The 22,290-nt window shown below is 37.9% G+C and overlaps 1 protein-coding gene across 3 annotated transcripts in view; it reads right to left on the bottom strand.

The window, feature by feature from the left end:
- Positions 1 to 22,290, bottom strand: part of CHN1 (chimerin 1) — a 222,580-nt gene that overhangs the window by 38,906 nt on the left and 161,384 nt on the right. For all 3 annotated transcript variants that reach the window (XM_087861581.1, XM_087861584.1, XM_087861576.1), the window contains one exon: positions 7,191 to 7,268. In XM_087861581.1, coding sequence (XP_087717707.1) covers positions 7,191 to 7,268 — 78 coding nt within the window. The remainder of the gene's footprint in view (positions 1 to 7,190; positions 7,269 to 22,290) is intronic.

Raw genomic sequence — 22,290 nt, forward strand, 5'->3', positions numbered from 1 at the left:
ATTAGTGTTTTCGCTTTCTTTGCATCAGTATCTAGAAGTGGAAATACTGTATCGTATGGTAGTTCTGTTTTTAATCTTTTGAGGAAACTCTATAGTGTTTTCCAAAGTGGTTGCACCAATTTACATTCTCACCAACAGTGCACGGGGTTTCCTTTTTCTCCATGTCCTCGCCAAAACTTGTTTGTCTGATTCTAGCCAAATTTTCTAAAACATATCAGTAGGATGGTTATAAATGTTAGAAATAATCAATCAATACAATGTTAGATGTAGTTGTTTGTCAGAGGGTCTCACATTAGGATATTGGTTGGGAATAAAAATCAGAATTGGTTCTGGTAAGACAGCCCAGATGTTTAAAAGTGACAACCCAAGGGGTGCCTGGGTGACTCAGTCAGTTGGGTGTCCGACTCTTGATTTCAGCTCAGGTCATGATCTCAGGCTCATGAGATGGATGGATGATGGATGGAGGCCCATGTTGGGCTCTGTGCTGAGCAGGGAGCCTGCTTGGAATGCTCTCTCTCCCTCTGCCCCTCCCCCGACTTGTGTGCATGCACACACTCTTTCTCTCAAAAAAAAGTGCCTTTAATTTCAAGCCTTTAATTTCAAGGCTGGCCTGAGGTTCTTTTTTTATTTGCTTCTTAATTACATAAAACAAACAGTACACTTAAGTTCTACTGACAGTCTCCTAGTGAGAAAGACAAACTTGTAAATTTTAAAAGAGTATAAGCAAAAAATAGACAATTGGGACTACATTTAATGTTCAATCTGCACAGCAAAGGAAACAATCAGCAGAGTGGAAAGGCAACCTATTGCTAGATATAAGGTAGCTTTATTTTTAACTCTTGGGGGAACCTCCATACTGTGTTTCATAATGGCTGTATCAATTTGTATTCACAGCAACAATGTACAGGGGTTCCTCTTTCTCCACACCCTCACCAACACCGGCCAGCTTTCGCCTTGTTTATAACAGCCGTTCTAACAGGTGTGAGGGGACATCTTGTCGTGGTTTTGATTTGCATCCCTGATGATTCATGATGTTGAGCAGCTTTCCACAGACCTATTGGTCATTTGTGTATCTTTTGAGAAATGACTATTCTCAGGTCCCTTTACCTGTTTTTTAAATCAGGTTGCTTTTCGCTACTGAGTTGTATGAGCTCCTTACATATTTTGGATACTAACCCCTTAACAGATATATGGTTTGTAAATATTTTCTCCCATTCCATCGGTTGCGTTTTCATTCCATCAATTATTTCTTTTGCTGTGCGCAGAAGCTTTTTAGTTTGATGCAATCCCACTTGTCTATTTTTGTTTTGGTTGCCTGTGCTTTTGTGTCCTAGCTGAAAAATCACTGTCCACACCAATGTTTTCTACTAGTTAGTTTTATGTTTTTAGGTCTTTAAGTCTTTAATCCATTTTGAGTTGATTGTTGTATATGGTGTGAAATAAGGGACCAATTTCTTCTTTTTTTGGGGGGGGGCATATAGATACTCAGTTTTCCCAACATTTATTGAAGAAACTATCCTGTCGTTATTTAGTGTACTTGGCACCCCTGCTGAAGATCAGTTGACACAAGGATTTATTTTCTGGGCTATTTGTTTCATTAGTCTGTATGTCTGTTTTCATGCCAGTCCTATCCTGTTTTGATTGATTACTGTATCTTTGTAATATATTTTGAAATCAATCAAAGTACAGATGCCTCCAGCTGTGGTGTTCTTGCTGAAGACTGCTTTGGTCTTTTGTGGTTCCATGTGAATCTTAGGATTGCTTTTTCTATTTCTGTAAAGAATGCCCTTGGGATTACGACAGGCACTGCATAAGCTCTGAAGAGCACTTTGGGTAGTACGCACATTTTAGCAATCCTCTTCCAATCCGTAACATTTTAAATTCTCTAACCTCAGGAAATGGTTACAAAGAAGTATGTGCAAAGCTTGTGAAATGTTTCTTTTTGGATTATTAATGGCAGGCGGTAACCTTCTTTGTACTTGAGGCATCATAACCAGTTCCTCAGCCAACATTACAAACCATAAAAAGGATAGATGGGGCTGAGAGGGTCATGATGCTGAGGGCCAACACAGAGACCTGGACAGAGATGCAGGATGAGTGTTTGTGGTCCTCTTCACCACCATTAGGGGGGACAGAGAAAAGCGTGGCGTGTGTTCGTTATTTTTGGCTTCTGCAGCATCTGACAAGTGCGATACCAAACAACGCCTACAGGGATTGTACAGATGATCTTGTCCAGTCTACTTTCCCTCCATGACTGCCCTAAGGAGAGACAAGCCCCTGCTCTGCACTGAGCTTTATTCTTATCTTCTCGTGCAAGTGACCCACGTTAAGAATTGGGAATTTTGTGTCTATATACACAGACACATATATATTTTCTCTCTCTATATATAAAATAGAATAGAATATTACATATATAATTCAACTTAATCTTCTAATTGAAGGAAAACATTTATTCCTTTAAAATGTGAGACACTCCATGTTCATACCCACGGGAAAAGCAATTAATGATGAGACATTCTAGGTTGCCTTTTCCATGAGTCATATTGCATTTCACTTCTTTGCTATTAATTCAAAACAATATTCAAATTTCTGAGCACTTAAAATGTGAACACGGATTCTCTAGTCAAATATAAGATAACATGATGATATTGTTGAGTTTCACTGCATTTAACTCACATGAATTTAATTTAAAAACTGTAACAGTATGTGTCTTAAAATCATTAGAAGAACCTATTTTTATGTTGAAATTTCCTGCTACAGGAGAAGTGGTTTCAAAATAACAATCACCAGCCAAAGAAAGGTCCCTCCTGTCACACTGTATGCTCAGTCATTCAGCAGATGTTTCTTGAACATTTGCATTTTACTAAATATAGGAACAGGGGAAGGAAGAGTGGAGATGAGTAAAGGAGTGGGGGATGGTGGTGGTGTGATAGTTGGTGGGGAGACTACACAGGTAGCCCAGTCGGTGAATACTAATATAACGAGTTTTAAAAAAATATTCCTTCATATTTAGGTTATTTTTTAAAATAAACATTAATATCTTGTCCTCATATGGGCCTTAATAAAGTCTTAATAGTGGAAAACAGTAATTATCTTACCAAATCTAACGCTTCTCAGAGTTCAAACTCACAATGCCGAGATCAAGGGTCGCACTCTCCACTGACTCAGCCAGCCAGCCCCAAGAGAATTTCAGAGCTGCAAAAGAGCTTATAGACCATGTACTTTAGCTCTACATTTCATACTAACTCTCATTCTTATTTGCTGGTTCATCTTGTGTTTATTCTCAAATGGGAATCAAAAGAGGACCACAGGTCTTGGATCTGTCTGTAGCCTTTGGAGGAAAGAAAAGACCACTTTCAGCAGGAGAGCTGGCCATTTCTATCCTTCCATTTATCGAACAGCAGCATGTCAGGTCTGCCAGGATTGACAGGTTCACTATTATCACTTTAAACCCAGTAGGTCTTGAATCAGTAATTTTAGTAAATATCATAGGGTTCATGTTATAGTCTTATTTAATTACAGTACCAATTCACATTTCAGGACTCATTGTTTGCATGTTATCTTAGCAGCATTAAATCTATTATAATATGTCACCTCATTCATTTATATGCAGAATGCAAGTATCTGAGACTCTAACATGAACCAGCTGCCACTTCAGGACTACCTTAAAAATAAAAAGGACTAAAGTCATATTTTAAAGTACCCTCTCACTGTGATGCTTAATGTTCTTTTCTTTCAATTAATTTGCATAAGTAGCCAGGTTTCTGTGGTTGTTTTCATTATAGGGAATCTTGATTATTTTATAGAGCTATCTAAATTGTACGAAATGAAACACCAAGTAGTTAGATCTGGAAGGAGTAAGAGACATACCGAGGATTTCACTCTACTCTGTGGTGCATGAAAATGCAGCCGCTCTTACATAACCTCGAACTCTGCCTGGGAGCTAAGAAAGAAGCAAGAGCTTTCTTCAGCCCCGCACTCACGCCAGGGTTCTCAACTACATCAGGACCTCTGTACCTGGACAAGAAGAAGTCTTGGTATGGATCCAGAAAAAATAGCACCTAGGGGGTAATTCGTAATAAGGAAAATAGTAGTTACCAAGTACCTAACACCTGCGAGGAACTCAGTTCTTCTAATGCAGAACCACTGTTTAAAGATCAAGCAGTCTGCCCAAGGTCATATAAATGATAAGCAAGCTCCTGAGGGCCAGTGCTGGGTCTCAGTTATCATTCCATCCAGAGAACCGCAGATGTTCCATGTAAGGATATAATCACTGTTGCCGGAGTGCCTCTGTCTTAATGTAAGGGTGTTTTGGCTTAGCTTTTGTTTTTAAGTTTGCTCAAGAAATTAACACTTGTACTCTCTCTGTTGTGTTAGGACAAGGGCAGTTCTTAAAACAAGAGGCTGATCCAGGAAAGAGTTGAGTTAAAATTATTTTCAAAGTTATGGTGACAAATTATAATCAGTTTTAAAGGATGTGGTACATTTATTTTTAAAACAATGCTCTCCCTAAGAGAGACAACTATGCTTCTTATGATAGATTCTTTATCAAATCCTTATAAATAATAGAAAAAATTAAAAAGCCCATGTTACGTAACAGTAAACGGGAAGCCTTCCTGTTTTGTCTCATTTTTTCTATTTAAAAAAAAACCTCAAAAACCCAAAACACCTGTCCGGAGGTAGGCCTAGTTGATTTTTTTTTGGATCTCCGCTTGGTGAGTGCTTTCACCAAGGGTATAAGGCATTCTCGGCTTTACCCTCTGAAATGAGATCTGGCAGCTATTCAACACCACAGAGCAATGTTACATAACAAGGCAGTTCAAGAAGCAGAAAGGAAACCACATTGAAATGAGGCTTTGGAGAGTGGGCTTGTGGATAGCAGAGTCCACTTTTACCAACATAGAACATAGTCAAGGGCAAGCCCCTGTGAACGATTATCATCATACAAATGCTCGGAATTCTTCCCACTATAAATCTCTGAACTGTGTATACTTCCATATCACAAGCAGTGACTTTCTAAGTGAACATTTATGTGGGAGAGAAGTGCTCCTGCCATAGTCTGAATTCTTCGTGGTGGGGGGGGGATGTTCTCGGAAGTATGACTTCCCCTCCCACCTTTCTTTTCTCCTTTTTATAATGCCACTCCAGAGAAACATTTTTTAAATAACGAAGAGCAATTTCAATGGAAGGAGTCAAATTCTGAGACTTCTGACCTTATTAGCAACTTCAAAAAATATGTAATGAAACTTCAATATGAGCTCTTCCCTGAGCATAAATACGTTTTAAAAAATACAGCCCACTTGATTTTAATTTTTTAGCTCCAGTGAAGGAAGCAGACTTCTTTTTAATGTGCCCCCCCCCCTTTTTTGTAAAAATACAAACAACAGTTGGGTACCAAGCTAAGGGTCACACACCTGGTCCCAGAGTCAGCACTTTCTGGCTGTTCAAAATGTTCTCCTTAAAGCTATGTGTTAAATTAAAATTGAGAAATTACTGGAAGATACAACCAAAAAAGAAAAAGCCAAATAAAAAGAGCGAGAGGATGTGCTTGTTTATGCAAATCCCTGAACGGACTTACTCTTTGCTTTTGATCAATGAACTTGACTTAGCACTAAAATGGCATCCTTAATAGGTCAGTCTCTTCCTGCTGAACACACCGGAGGGGACATCTCTGGAGATATATTTTCAAATCTCTGCCATTTCTAAACAGTATGCATAGTTTCTTGCTTAGAAACCTCAATGGCTATTTTTTCGACAGAGCATGCATATAACTTTATACTTGGCGTCATTCTCTTGATAAAAATCCTGTAAGACCCACTTGTCATGCAAGAAGAAACCGAGGCCTAGTACCCTGCACGTACTGTTTAGGTTCATAAATGGAAGAGGTGGTTGAGAGTGGGTGCACATAACGAATGGTCTCAATTTCATTTAAAATCAAAGATGCTGGCTGAAAGGTAAGGTCCTTAACAATATGGTTGAAGAGGGAGAAGAAAATGCTATTTGGTTTACCTTGCAATATTAGCAATCTTTATACAGTCCAAACAGTTTAGAATTCATCCTTTATCCCCAAATGATCTGAAGATCATAAGAATCTATTCCTCACTAAAAAGTAGAGCATATTGGGGGCTTTGTATTTAGCATTTGAGTAAAATGCTAGTGTTAAAAATCAGGATGAACTGAGAAGTGAGATTTTCTACTACAGAGCCTGGTATATTCTGAAAGAATATATCTGCTGAATAAATGTTGAATAAATGGAAGATCAGGGTTTCCAGCCTATCATCTTTTGAAACCTTATGCCCTCTAACATTAAAACTGATGACATCTTATCTAAACTACAGACAGAAAACTTGATCATAAAGTTGTGTAAGTCCTGTGAAATGACTGCAGAAATGCCGGTGCACCCAGCCACTACGTGTAACTGGCTGTGTGTATGCACGGCCTCACATTGTGTGTGTTCCCAGTTAGGCTGCAAAGGACCCAACTTCAAGGCCATGGGTCATGCCATGCATGCAGGCAACTTGAATCAACACACACATCATCTTGACAGAAGATGATTAAAGTGTAGTTGGTAAAACACATTAACATAATAATTAAAAACTCGTACCCACACGGAAAGCAATAGTCAAAAAGTAAGGAGAGGCTGCTCCTATCTGCAGTAACAGTCCCAGGGCAGCCACCCTGCTTTCACCATGGTCAATTCATTAACAGAGGGGAAAAGACAGAAACTGTGGGAAATGCAGACCATCTGCTCAATCCAGATGCAACAACACACGCCTCTTATATGCAAAGCTTTTTACCAGAAAGGAACAGAGATAGGATCTAATCCTCTCTGGAAATATCCGACAAAGGTAGTGAGACATATTTGCATCACAAATAAAAATAATGCCAAAATCATTATTAAATGAGACCTTTTAAATGTCAGTCCAGACTTTTACCACTGGGTGTACACTGATTAAGCAGAAGACTAAACCAGCATTAGAGAAAATGGAGTTGCAGTCTATTAGCTTTAGTCAGCTATTCCTTAAATAAAATCATGCTTAAAACATCTTCATTCCTTAAATAGCAAGAACATTTTAGTCCAGTCATCGTAGTTTTAAAAAGACATCAAAAGAGATTCCTTTAACAGTGTATATTGCAAGCAGTGTGCATTTTCTCTCTTCTAAGAAAAGGTTAAAAACAAATACTCTTACCTTGAAATTGTGAACCTTTTCATATTTTGGAATTTGCTCGTTTTCTTTCAGAGTTGCTCTTCTAACAAGTGATGTCAGCTGCGAATAAGCAAAGAGTTTCAGAGGTTGCCAGATTGTCACAGACGACTTTTGAGAACCCAGTTTCATTCCCAAGGCTGCTATCAATAAATCTTGCTGACGGCCCTCTGGTTTTGATTTGTGAACTGCAGCTCTATTAGTTTTCCTACCCGACCAAGACTCTTTGGATGGCATTTTGGAATTCAGGAAAGAAATACAGCCTATATTGATCTGTGTCTGTCGGTGAACTCTATTCGGCTAACAAACGAGCATTCTGGCAGCCGGCACAGAGCCCGAATCTACAGAGAGCTGCAGAGAAACATCGCGGAGGTGGAGGAGGGTGGTGAAGCACTTCTTAAAAAGAGGTCGACTAACCAGGAAAATTCTTCTTTCTTCTTTTTTTTTTTAAAGGGCTCTATATTTAAGCTTCTGAAAACTTAAGAGTCTGAACAGAAATAAAGAGTCGATGCTAACATACAAAACAATCAGCATCTCTCTATCCCTTTTTAAAAGCCATGCAATTTTGACAAATGATACATTTCTAAAAGCTTCCTTTTCTATTCAATATATTACTGTCCATTCTGGATGAAAGATGCCTACATACTGCCTGCAGTCAGCTTCTAGCAGCAGACACCCTGTGGAGCCCCTAGCAGGGAGGGTGGGGAGGGAAGGGATTTGACAAGGAAGGCTGGATTCGACTGGTCACCGTAAGAAAGGAGCTAACCAATGAGAATCAAGCAACAGTATTTAAGTATTGTATTCCTCAACTCTCTTTTGCTCCCTCCTCTCATGTAAGAAAGACTTTCTTGCTGGCTCAAGGAAAAAAAAAAAAATCAGTGGGAAGACAATGAGCCATGAATGAGTCATGCATTATTACAAAATGGAATATTTCTTTTACCTATTAAAAGCAAAGGAAGATTAACATGTGGCACCAGGTTTCAAAAGAATTTACCATCACTGGTAAATTATGAAAGGCTAATCTATATCATCCTTTGTGCATTATGGACTGAGGTTAGCTAACAAAAACCCAATTTTATTTAAGATGAGCAAAAGCTGGTAAATATTTGATGAAAAAGAAAAGGCATTTAACTAGATAGCACACTATTTTCACGCAGAACAAGGAGCGTGCATATAACACTGCTAACACCCTGCAGTGGTCAGTTTTGTCTCCCTATAAGAAGGATTTTTGTTGTGAATCTATAAGTAAATGGATCTAGTCTTTATTTTAATTATTAGTCTCAACATTCTTAATTCAGAGAGCTTGAGGCCAGATCATCATGGGAGCCAGCTGGGAATAATTTTTTTTAATGTTTTTTTATTATATTATGTTAGTCACCATACAGTACATCTCTGGTTTCTGATGTAAAGTTCCATGATTTATTAGTTGCGTATAACACCCAGTGCACCATGCAATACGTGCCCTCCTTACTACCCATCACCAGCCTATCCCATTCCCCCACCCCCCTCCCCTGAGGCCCTCAGTTTGTTTCTCAGAGTCCATAGTCTCTCATGCTTCATTCCCCCTTCTGATTACCCCCCTTTCTTTATCCCTGGGAATAATTTCTCATGCACAGATTGGAGATGTAGTATAACTGTGCTTATATTTGTTTTCTGATATAAAAAGGTGGGAGAGGTGCTGGGTAAGAGACAAATCCAGCTCCATTTAAGAGCAGTGCCTAGACTTTTTGCTAAGCTGCTATACGAAGCTGAAGTTTTCCCATATTGGCTCCCTAAACATCTCCCATTTGTTTCCTCATCTTATAGTAATTACGTTTAACCCATTATGATTCTAATTGTTACACTGTATTTAAAGAATCAAAAACTATATTTAAATGAATTCAGTCCATTTGCTGAGCACAATTTATCTCCAATTTCATAATCTATAGGGGGTATGTGCCCAATGCAGATTCTAGTTTAATTAGGACATGAAATGGTTCTTAAACCATGCTAGATATTAGAAATATTGATGACTGATTTTCTAAACATCCCCCAATTTTTTTTCTATACTTGAGCATACAGTCCCTTCTTTTAAAATATCTTACTCTTTTAAAAAAATTTCCAAGGGCATCTGGTTGATTCAGTTGGAAGAAGAGCATGCGACTCGTTGTGAGTTTTAGCCCCATGCTGGGTGTAGAGATGACTTAAAAAAAAAAACAAAAAACAGTTTTTGAAAAATTTTCTAATAAAAGGCAGGGGGCGCCTGGGTGGCAGAGCGGTTGGGCGTCTGCCTTCGGCTCAGGGCGTGATCCCGGCGTTATGGGATCGAGCCCCACATCAGGCTCCTCTGCTGGGAGCCTGCTTCTTCCTCTCCCACTCCCCCTGCTTGTGTTCCCTTTCTCGCTGTCTGTCTCTGTCAAATAAATAAATCTTAAAAAAATAAATAAAAGGCAGAAGTTAATATTTACGTCTATAGCTATTTCATTCCCACAAATTTATACTCTTATATGATTAAATGAGACCAAAAAAAAAAAAAATGCTCCTGTTCTAGGAGAAAATACAATGGAAAGAACTTTCCTCACCTAACCTGAATTACTTTGCAGTTTAGACCTAGTTTGTCATGTGATGACTAAAAATATAAACGCCAACCAACTCCAGTCATGTACAACCGCAGGTGAAGTTTATCCAGTTCTCAGTAGACACTAGAAAAACAGATTCTAAAGGCAAATTTAACATTTTTTCTTTCTACAATGTTTAACACTTTATGTTAAAGAAAACCAATTGCCCATGTAATTCAAAGCAGCTCCCCCCCCATTTCTGATCAAGGTCCTTTATTATAAACCACCCCCAGTTCTTCAGCTGTAGTAACTAAAATTCAACGCATAGAAAGACTGCTGGTAGAGAAAATTCATGGCTGGGCAAAAGTGCACTTTTTGTCTTTGAGGGGCAAGTCTATTATAGACTCTGCACGGTCACTTTTCTTCCCAAATAATTTTGGCACCTAATCGAGACATACTGGATTCATTGCAAATTTGGGCAGCTACCTAGGGCAAGAGGAGAGAGAAAACAATGGCGCAGGATGAAGTTCTTGGCTACTCTCAAAGGGCCAGGGGGGTTTTGGTCGCATGATGCCTTCAGTAACTTGCAATAATGCAACTTCTGCATTAATTTTGCTGCAGCAGCTCTCAAGTCATAAGAACTGCTAATTCTAAAGTTCAGAACTAATATCAATGATCTGATGTTCTGGACAAATATATACCACTCATCCTTATATTTATCTGGCCATATTTAGATAGCTAAGGATTCTATTAATGATGGCTATCATTTATTCTTAAGTATCCATGTTCCAGGCACTTTACATAAAGAATACCATGAAATCCACAGAAAGATGCCTAAGAGGTGTATATTATCCTCACTTCATAGTTTAAAGAATAGAGGCCTATAGAGGTTAACTTCCTGAACTGCACAGCTAGTTGGTGCTGGTAAGAGCTGGCCTTTTAAACATTATGCTATATCCACCGAAATCCGAAAATGAGAGGAAATTTTGAAGTCCAAGGTAGTTAGTTGTTTTTCCTCTCTGATTCTCTAGTTATTTTTCCCTTTCAGTTTCAAAGAGCAGCAATAGATGGTAAGACAGAGTAAGCAATGAATAACAATGGATGGTGAGAAAAAGTAATCGTAGCTAACATCCCTAGATCTCAAGCTCAGCACACAGCACAAGCAACAGGCAATGCAACCTACAAGGCTCCGTCCGGCACGCCCTCCTCCAGTGGGGCCTTTGATGATCTGTACCAATTAGGTGTGGCTTTATCTACCCATGAACCTCTGCGCCCTTCTCTTGTTCATTAATTATGAGATGTACACATTCCACCTGATACCACAGTTCCTGTGTAGCTGTTCATATAGACTGAGTCTTACACGTCTTAGTATAAACCTTGAGTTTAGCACAGTAGCTTAGACAAATAAAGGTCCATTAAGTATCTGGTTGAAAAAATAAGACCAAATGAAGGCACCTATTTTTATTAGGGGGCAATGCATTTAATAATTTATTATATTTATTATATATTTTTCTATATATTTTATATATATTTATATATTTTATATATATTATAAATATATATTATATATATTTATTATATATTATATATATATCTATCTATATCTATATCTATATCTATATATATATCTCCCAAGGTCAGGATTCAAACTTCAGTGTCTCTGATTTCAAATCCCATCTTTTTTTATTATAATAATTTATTATATATTATATACATGTATATATTATATGTGTAATATATAATATATACACGCATAATATGTGTAATATATACAATATATACATGTATAACATGTGATATATATAATATATGCATGTATAATACGTGTGATATATATAATATCCACATATAATACATGATACATATAATATATACACGTACACACATGTATGATATGTGTGGTATATATAATATATACATGTATACACATGTATGATATGTGTGATATATATAATATATACATGTATACACATGTATGATACGTGTGATATATATAATATATACATGTATACACATGTATGATACGTGTGATATATAATATATACATGCATACACATGTATGATACGTGTGATATATAATATATACATGCATACACATGTATGATATGTGTAATATATAATATATACATGTATACACATGTATAATATGTGTAATATAGATAATATATAATAAATTATTATAATAAAAAAGATGGGATTTGAAATCAGAGACACTGAAGTTTGAATCCTGACCTTGGGATATTTGGTTGGTGCCTTGCTTGCCTCATTTACTACATGAACGGGGCAGTTTAAAAGAGATGACATATGAAAGAGGAAAAGACGGCCTAGTAGTAAGCACTCACTAAGTGATGGTATTACAGGGGTGCGGTACCAAATATTAGCTGCAGGTTATGCTTTGTAGTATAAGACATAGGTTCTGGCCCTCAAGGAATTGGTAGATTAATCTGCTTTCGGTTTATACCATACAAACATTCCTGGAAACTCCTGCCCTTCCCTTTGGATTATGGTCTTTACCAAATCTCCCAAATTCTAGTTCTAATCCTATCTTTTAAAAGGCATATGATGACATGCTATTAGCTGAGGGAGCAGGAACGGGAGGGGGAGGGGCAGAAAGTGTAAAAGGAAAGATTACTAGCATTTGCTAAGAAGTCAGAGCAATGTTTCATATTTCATATTGCCCTATTTCTCAGTCACACCAATCCTGGGAGTGTGTTGTAAAATGAACATTCTATAGATGAAGAAATGCTCATAGAGTAACTTGCTCAAGGTCACAGTCAGGAAGTAAAAAGTCTGTGATCTGAATGCCTGTGTTTTGTCTCTCAAGTCTGGAAACTCTTTCTCCTACCTTATAATGACAGTAGGAGATACACCCAAGGTGTTAGGGATATACCCCCTCACCTTCTGGTTCTATAAAAGATAAGAAACTGGCTTAATGGGTGGGGATCTAAACTGACAGAGCACATCTCCCACCAGGTCATTCTTGCTGGAAACACCAGCAGTATTTAGTTTTTCATTTTGACTGCAACTCTTTGGCCTGCCCTAGACCTAACTCTAGACATCCTTGATACTGATGGCACTTTTGTACATTCACCTAAAAGAGGGTGACAAGCCTGGAAAAAGAAACGGAAAACAGGCAGATTGTACAACCCTCTCGGTTTCTACCTCTGTGCATACCATCTATTATATAGAGAAGCGGACTACAAAAATGGTATGTGTGTAGCGGAAGGCAGTTGTGTGACGAATAGGAAACAGAAGGGGAAATAGCTGACCCTGGAAGGGAACGCATTTGCTGCTTTTCAAATAAATTTCCACCACTGACCCCTCTACCCTGAATTCATGCAAAACTAGTCTCTCATTTTCACCTAGTACGATAGGATCAGGGGTTGCGGAGCCAGCCCAAGTGCTGATCTTAACCCCGTCATCTATTGGCTGTGGCACGTCCTGGTCAAGTTACTAATTTCTTTCAGTCTTTGTTTCCTTATGTGTATAATTGATTAAAAGTACATTATAGAATTAGATGAGATAATATATGGGGGAGCATTTTCCATTATTCTTGGCACAGACAGTAATCAATAAATAGAAGTTTCCCTCCTTTCCTTGTATCTAAGGACTTCTATTTCAAGATCAGGGTTAATATAGTGGGACTGTGAGACACATAAAAGGCCCAAGGCCACTGGCCTAAGCAGTGTAAGCTTCAGGTCAAGTTGTAACCAAGTGCTTTAAGGACACATCATAAACATCACTGTCCTGCAATCGTTACCTTATCCTGTCCTGGCAATCTGAACCCCCAAGCTCAAACTCGGGGTAATCCTTGTTCTGTCCACCTTCCCACCTCAAAACCTGCTTACAGAGAAGGGTCTTATCAACTTATTCACGCTAAGGTACAAAGGACTGATTATACTTCCTTTTCCACAAATACCTGGTTTTTTAATATAGGACCAAGACTTATGCCAAAGGAATAAATCTAATTATTGAATGTCAGAACTCGTTAACAGGAGTATTCTCTAGGAAACTGAAAGGACCTCACACAGACAGCGACCTCCTTAGAATATCATCATGATACCACAGACTCATGAACACAGTGTTCCAGTTAACAAGTCAACATTCCATCAGAAAAGCACCATAAAGGAATGTTCTAGCTGGCATGGCCCAGAGGCTTGGAGAGATGAAGAGTAACTGGATTAACTATTGGGTAAACCTGGTTCAGGTTTAGCAAAATTCTGCAATCTCTATAAAATATTAATATTCAGATATTAAGAACACAGCTTTGATTTTTGCGGTCCAGGATGGTAACATAGGAAGTCCCTGAACTCACCTCCTCCGTGGACATAGCACATCTACACCTATTTGGAGAGGAACTCTCCTCCTGAAGAACTGAGGATTCACTGAACAGCTTCTGCACCACAAAAGATAGACTGCACAGAGAACGGCAACACAGCCAGGCAAATAGATGATAACAAAAGAAACCGCTACCCCTGAAACTGCAAACTGCAGTGGGAAGGGACAGTATTGAGGGGCTGTGAGCAGGCCATGGTTTAAAACAACAAGAGGGGAGATGGGTGGGGGATGGGGTAACTGGGTGATGGGCATTAAGGAGGGCACTTGATGTAACGTGCACTGGGTGTTCTATCCAACTGATGAACCACTAAATTCTTCCCCTGAAACTAATAAAAAAAATTAAAATTAAAAAATTAAAAAACTACAATATGAAAGCTTCAGCCCTAGAACTCCACCAAATGGTAGGGGAGCTGCTGGAACTCTCTGAGTTGAAGGGGCTGGAGAGAGCCATGGTTTACATTTCCCTCCACCTTACAGTACAGACAGGAGCACAGCTGGCCTGCCATCTCAGCGAGCCTCGAGCCTCCCACACCAACCCAAGCTGTGCCACCAAGGTGGCTCCAGCACAGTGTACACCAGGCCACCCCTGGTCACTGTTCATCCAGCCGTGTCATCTTAGTAAGAGGCACCCTGGAGCACACCAGGCCCACACCACTTCAGCCCCAGATGACGCGCTGGAGCAACCCCAGGGCAGAGTACTCTGGGACCTCCTGGCTTGCACCTCCTTTAGCTCCAGCTGCCCACCAAACACCCCAGGACACCCCAGACTGCACCCACTGCAGCTTCAGCTGTCCTGCCAGAGCACCCTCTGCACGTAGAACCCTAGGACCCTCCCCTCCCCTCCCCCTATTTGTATGCACTTCAGCTTCAGTTGTACTGTCAGGGGGCCCTCCACAGGGAGCCCCAGGACCCCCTGGCGTATATCTACTTCAGCTTCAGCTGTCCTATCAAGGAGCCCTCTGCACTGACAGCTCTTGGACTGCCTCACCCCATGCCCTCTTCCATTCCAGCCATCCCACGAGGACAGCCCCAGCATGGAATACCCCAGGACCCCCAGCACATGCCAGCCACAGCTCCCACCAGCCAGCCAGTTGCTAGGCACACACAGTCTACACAGGGGATGACCATACACAAGGCTATTCCTGCAAGCTTAGAAGCAGCTGTTTTAATTCATAGAAACAAACACAGAAAGTGAAGCAGAATGAGAAGACACAGAAATATGCTCCAGATGAAAGAACAAGACAAAATATCAGAAAAAGAATTAAATGAAACAGAGATAAGCAATACATCTGATAAAAAATTTAAGTAATGATCATAAAGATGCCCATGGACTGGAGAGAAGAGTGGAAGAACTCAGCAAGAACTTCAAAAAGAGACTGAAAATATTAAAAAGAATCAATCAGAGTTGAAGAATACAATAATTAAAATGAAAACTGCACTAGAGGAAATCACCAGATTAGTAGGTGGAGAAGAACAGATCAGCAATCTGAAGTACAAGCTAGTGGAAAGCACCCAAACTGAAGAGTAAAAAAGAAAAAAAAGAATTTATAAAAAGGAGGATAGGTTAAGGGATCTCTTAGACAACATCAAGTAAACAAACATTTGCATTATAGAGGTCCCAGAAGAAGAAGAGAGAGATAAAGGAGCAGAAAACTTATCTGAACAAATGATGACTGGAAACTTTTCTAACCTGGAGAAGGAAACAGACATCCATGTTCAGGAAGCAAAGAGACTCCCAAACAAGATGAATCCAAGGATGTCCACACCATGACAAATAATCATTAAAATGTTTAAAGGTAAGGGAATTTTAAAAGCAGCAAGAGAGAAGTAGTTACATAAAGCTATCAGCTGATTTTTCAGCAGAAACTTGGCAGGCCAGAAGACAGTAGTATGATATATTCAAAGAACTTAAAAAAAAAAAAACCTACAACCAAGAATACCCTACCCAGCAAGGTTATCATTCACAATGGAAGGAGAGAGAGAGAGAGTTTCCCACAAAAACAAAAGTTAAAGGAGTTCATCACCACTAAATTGGCCTTACAAGAAATGTTAAAGGAACTTCTTTAAGTGGAAAAGAAAAGGTGATGATTAGAAAAAAAAAAATAAATAAATGGAAAGACGTAAAATAGGACAACATATACATAAAATGCAGCAAAGGAAATAAAGTAGTTTTTAAAGAATGTGTTTACTTTAAACTTAAGTGACCATCAACTTAATATAGACTAATATATACTGAGGATGTTATATATGAACCTTATGGTAATCCCAAACCCAAAAGCTACAATATCTACACAAAAAATAAAGAGAACAAAAGGTAAGAATAACAGACAGGCATCATCCAAAAGGAAAACAAGCAAGAGAAGAACAAAGAAGTACAAAAACAACCAGAAAGCAATGAATAAAATGGCAATAAGTATTTAGCTATTAATAATTACTTTAAATGTAAATTGTCTAAATGCTCCAATCAAAGACATAGGGTGGTGAAGTGGGTAAAAAAACAAGACCCATCTATAGGCTGCCTAGGAGAGACTCACTTCAGACCCAAACACACAGAGACTGAAAGTGAATGAAAGGAAAAAGATATTTCGTGCAAATGAAAGTGAAAATTTAAAAAAAGCTGAGGTAGCAAAACTTAGACAAAAGAGACTTTAAAGACCATAACAAGAGACAAGGGCATTACATAATGATAAAAGGATCAATCCAACAAGAAGATATAACAATTGTAAACACTTACGCACTCAACATTGGATCGCCTAAATACATAAAGGGAGAAATTGACAGTAATATAATAATGGTAGGGTAGTTTAATACCCCAATTACATCAATGGATAGATCATTCAGTCATAAAATCAATAAGGAAACCTTGTCTTTGAATAGTGCATTAGACCAGATGGACTTAATAGATATACACAGAACATTCCATCCAAAAACAATAGAATATGCATTCTTTTCAAGAGCACATGGAACATCCTCCAAGACAGATCACATGTTGGACTAAAAAACAAGTCTCAATAAATTTAAGAATACTGAAATCATATCATGCATCTTTTCTGACTATAAAGCTATGACACTTTTATAAATCAATTACAAGTAAAAAAAAAATAGAGAAAAATCACAAACATGTAGAGGCTGAAGAACATGTTACTAAAAGACCAAAGGGTCAATGAAGAAATAAAAAAAAAAATACATGAGACAAACGAAAACAAAAACACAATGGTCCAAAATCTTTGGAACACAGTGAAAGCAGTTCTAAGAGGGAAATTTATAGTGATACAGGCCTACCTCAAGAAAAAGAAAAAGCTCCAATAAACAATCTAAACTTATACCTAAAGGAAGTAGAAAATGAAAGGACAAAAACCACAGATAGTAGAAGAAAGGAAATAATGATGATCAGAGCAGAAATAAATTAAATAAATTAAATAGAAATCAGTGAAATCAAGAGCTGGATCTTTGAAAAGATACACAAAATTGAAAAACCTTTAGGCAGACTCATCAAGAATAAAAGGGAGAAGACCCAAATAAGTAAAATCAGAAATGACAAGAGAAGTAGCAACCAAAATCACAGAAATAAAAAGAATTCTAAGAGAATACTATGAAAAATTATATGCCAATAAATTGGGCAACTTAGAAGAAATGGATACATTTCTAAAAATATACAAACAAAACTGAATCATGAAGAAACAGAAAATCTGAACAAACTAATTACTAGTAATGGAGGAGAATTGGTAATCAAAAAACTCCCAACAAACAAAATTCCAGGACCAGATGCATTCACAGGTAAAGTCTACCAATCACTTAAACAAGAATTAATACCCATTCTCCATAAGCTATTCCAAAAAATAGAAGAGAAAGTTTCCAAATACATTTGATGAGGCCAGCATTACTCTGATATCAAAACCAGAAAAACCACCACAAAAAAAGAAAACTACAAGCCAACATCCCTGATATAAAATATCCTTGAACATAAAGGCAAAAATCCTCAACAAAATATTAGCAAACCCTATTATACAACACATTAAAAGGATCAGTTATCACAATCAACTGGAATTTATTCTGGGGATGCAAGGATGGTTCAATATTTGCAAATCAATCAGGATTATACACCACATGAACAAAATAAAAGATAAAAATCATGATCATCTTGGGTCGCCTGAGTGGCTCAGTCAGTTAAGCACCTGCCTTTGGCTCAGGTCATGATCTCAAGGTCCTGAGACTGAGCCCTGCATTGGGCTTCCTGCACAACAGGGAGCCTGCTTTTTCCTCTCCCTCTGCTGCTCTCCCTGCTGTGCTCTGTCTCTCTCTCTCTAATAAATAAATAAAATCTTAAAAAATAAATCATGATCATCTCAAAAGATGCAGAAAAAACATCTGAAGAAGTATAACATCCATTCATGATAAAAACCCTCAACAAAACAGGTTTTAGAGGGAACATACCTCAACGTGATAAGGGATATGAAAAACCCACAGCTAACATTATACTTAGTGGTGAAAAACTGAGTTCCCTTAAGATTAGGAACAAGGCAAGGATATCCACTCTCACCCCCTTGATTCAACACTGTAGTGGAAGTCCTAGCCACAGCAATCAGACAAGGAAAAGAAACAAAAGGCATCCAAATCCAAAGGTAGACATTAAACTGTCACTATTTGCAGATGACATGATACTATACATAGAAAACCCTGAAGACTCCACCAAAAAGCTATTAGAAGTAACAAATGAATTCCGTAAAGTCACAGGATGCAAAATTAATATACAGAAATAGGTTGTGTTTCCATATACTAATAACGAAGTACAGAAAGAAAAATTAAGAAAACAATTCCATTTACAATTGTACTAAAAAGAATAAAATAACTAGGAATAAACTTAACCATGGAGGTGAAAAACCTATATTCTAAAAACTATAAAACACTGATGAAAGAAATTGAGGATGACACAAATGGAACAATATTCCATGCTCATGAATTGGAAGAATTAAAATTGTTAAAATATCCATACTCCCAAATCAACCTACAGACTCAGTGCAATGTCTATCAAAACACCAACAGCATTTTTCATATAACTGGAACAAATAATCCTAAAATTTGTATGGAACCACAAGAGACCCCAAAAAGCCAAAGCAATATTGCGAAAGAACAATGCTGGAGGTATCACAGCCCCAGATTTCAAGATACACTAAAAATCTGTAGTAATCAAAAGAGTACGCGATTGGCACAAAAACAGACACAAATCAATGGAAGAGAACAGACAGCCCAGAAATAAACCCATGCTTAGATCGCTCATTAATCTATGACAAAGGAGACAAGAAAATACAACGGGGAAAAGGCAGTATCATCAATAAATGGTGCTAGGAAAACTGGACAGCTATATGTAAAAGAATGAAACTGGACCCCTTTCTCACACCGTATACAAAGATAAACTCAAAATGGAGTAAAGACCTAAATGTGAGATCTGAAACCACAAAACTAAAAGAAAACATAGGCAATATCTCTTTGACATTGGCCTTAGCAACATTTTGCTAGATGTGTCCCCTCAGGGCAAGGGAAACAAAAACAAAAACAAACTGCTGGGATTACACCAAAATAAAAAGCTTTTGCACAGCAAAGGAAACCATCAACAAAATGAAAAGACAACCTACCGAATGGGAGAAGAAATTTGCAACTCACATATCTGATAAAGGGTTAGTATCCAAAATATATAAAGAACTGATACAACTCAACACCAAAAAGCCAAATAATCTGATTAAAAATGGACAGAGGACCTAAACAGACATTTTTCCAAAGATGACAGACAGATGGCCAAAAGACATGAAAAGATGTTCAACATTACTCATCATCAGGAAAATGCAAATCAAAACCACAATGAGATATCATCTTACACCTGTCACAATAACTAGAGTCAAAAAGACAAGAAAAAGCAAATGTTGGTAAGGATGTTGAGGAAAAGGAACCCTCACTCTCTGTTGGTGGGAATGTAAATTTTTGGTGCAACCACTATGAAAAATAGATGGAGACTACCCAAAAAATTAAAAATACCATATGATCTAGAAATTCCACTACTGGGTATTTACCCCCCAAAGGTGCAAACACTAATTTGAAAAGATACATGTATCCCTATGTTTACTGTAGCACTGTTTACAATAGCCAAGATGTGGAAGCATCCATCCACAGACGAATGGAGAAAGATGTGAGATACACACACACACACACACACACACACACACACACACACACACACACAGGAGTATTACTCGACCATAAAACAAAGAATGAGATCTTGCCATCTGCAACAACATGGATGGACCGAGAGGGTATTATGCTATGTAAAATGGGTCAGACAGAGAAAGACAAATACCATATGATTTCACTTATATGTGGAATCTAAAAAACAAAACAAACAAAAGCAGAAATAGTCCATAAATAGAGAATAAACTGATGGTTACCCAAAAGGGAGGGGATGAGCAAAATGGGTGAGGGGAAGTGGGAGATACAGGCATCCAGTTATGGAATAAGTCACAGGGATGAAATGTACAGCATAGGGAATACAGTCAATGGTACTGTAATACAGTAGCACAGTGACAGATGGTACTTACACTTGTGGTGAGCATAACGTATAGAGTTGTAGAATCACTATGCTGTACACCTGAAACTAATGTACACTGTGAATAACTGTAATTCAATTTAAAAAAAACAGCTTTCCTAACCCCCAATATTAAGTTATATCATGAAGATTTGTGGATCCAAGCAAAGCTCACCCTAGATACACAGATTATTCATACCTTTTCCCCTGAATTATAATTTATAACCTAATTTCTCTCCATTAGAGCCACGAACGGAATATATTTCAAGGTACTTAGCGACAATATGTCACATTACATTAACTGATAACTGCAAGTTACTGTACTTGGAAATGCTTCAAATGGATGATGTAGTTTAGCTGTTCAAACAATCAATAAGGTAGACAGTATAATTCTTACTTTGTACATGATGAGAAAGAAGCTTAGAAAGGTTAAGTACCTTGCCCAAGGTCATTCAATATGTGGGAGGAACAGGATTTGAACCCAGGCCTATGTGACTTCAAATTCTATGTCTTTCCTCTAGAACTGTCCTGTTTCTCATATTATCTATTGTTAACATGCAATTCTGAAAGGCTATCATTTGAATAAATTTCTAGATAATTTAAATTCTGGTACCCTTCAGACCACTAGCTATTTTAGTACTGCTTATATTTGAATTTATAGTATCTACCATATTCATCATTTAATCAAAATTTTCAAATGCATTTTAAGTCACATGGTAAAGACATCTATACAGAACTTTATAAATTGCTTTAGTTATGTTGGGATAAATAACTTTTTATGTTGCACAGGAAACCCTTACATTCTGCTAGGGCTCTAAATTTTTATGCTACTGGCATCAGTCACGTCGTAATTGCTAACTTAGTCTTCATCACATAGCTCCTCTAGCATTAACGTAATATCCATCTAAACAGATAATAAAGCATATCAGTGCATTCATTTCAGTGTATAATAAATTTAAATTATACTAACACTGACACCACCAAACTCTGTATACTCTAACGTGTTCCCTGACAGACTCATACGCAATAATTTTAAACACCGGACATTTGAAAACATGAAGCAAACAAAAAAAGTCCAGCCCTGCATTCTTTATTCTTTCAAGAAACAACAGAAATGATCAAATTTTCCAAGGAACAGTTTTGAAGGAGCGTTTTGCACTCTGCATGAAGAGCACCAGGCCCTGAGAGGGGGTGGAATGGCGTACAGCCCAGTTTTCAAGCCTGGCTCTGAATGATACCAGCCAACTCACTGAACTTTTCTAAGTTCTCGACTAAATGAACTCTGTGGTGTTCTCTAGATTTGCAATAGAAAGTCAAAGGAAAAAAGGAAGGTTCATACTCATTCAGCACACAGGGGTATAAAGACTTGGGTGTGTCTACTGGGAAAGACCAGCTTGGCCATCTCCACAGGGCAGCTCTAGCTAATTTACTACTAGCTTTTGTCTGGTACGCAGTCTTGTAGGCTCAGAAACTCAAGGTGATCATATCTACTTCTCGAGAGAGTGACATTAGAATACCAAGCTCCTAAAAGTGATAAGGTAAAAGCAGAACGACGGTAGTCTAGTTTATAGTAAGGTAGGAGATAAAATTATCATAACATGGGTGACCAGCATTCTCTTTTCTGGTAATACACCTA

The sequence above is a fragment of the Ursus americanus genome, chromosome 1 (assembly GCF_024610735.1).
Source record: "Ursus americanus isolate L20-20 chromosome 1, mUrsAme1.1.p, whole genome shotgun sequence".
NCBI lineage: Eukaryota > Metazoa > Chordata > Mammalia > Carnivora > Ursidae > Ursus > Ursus americanus.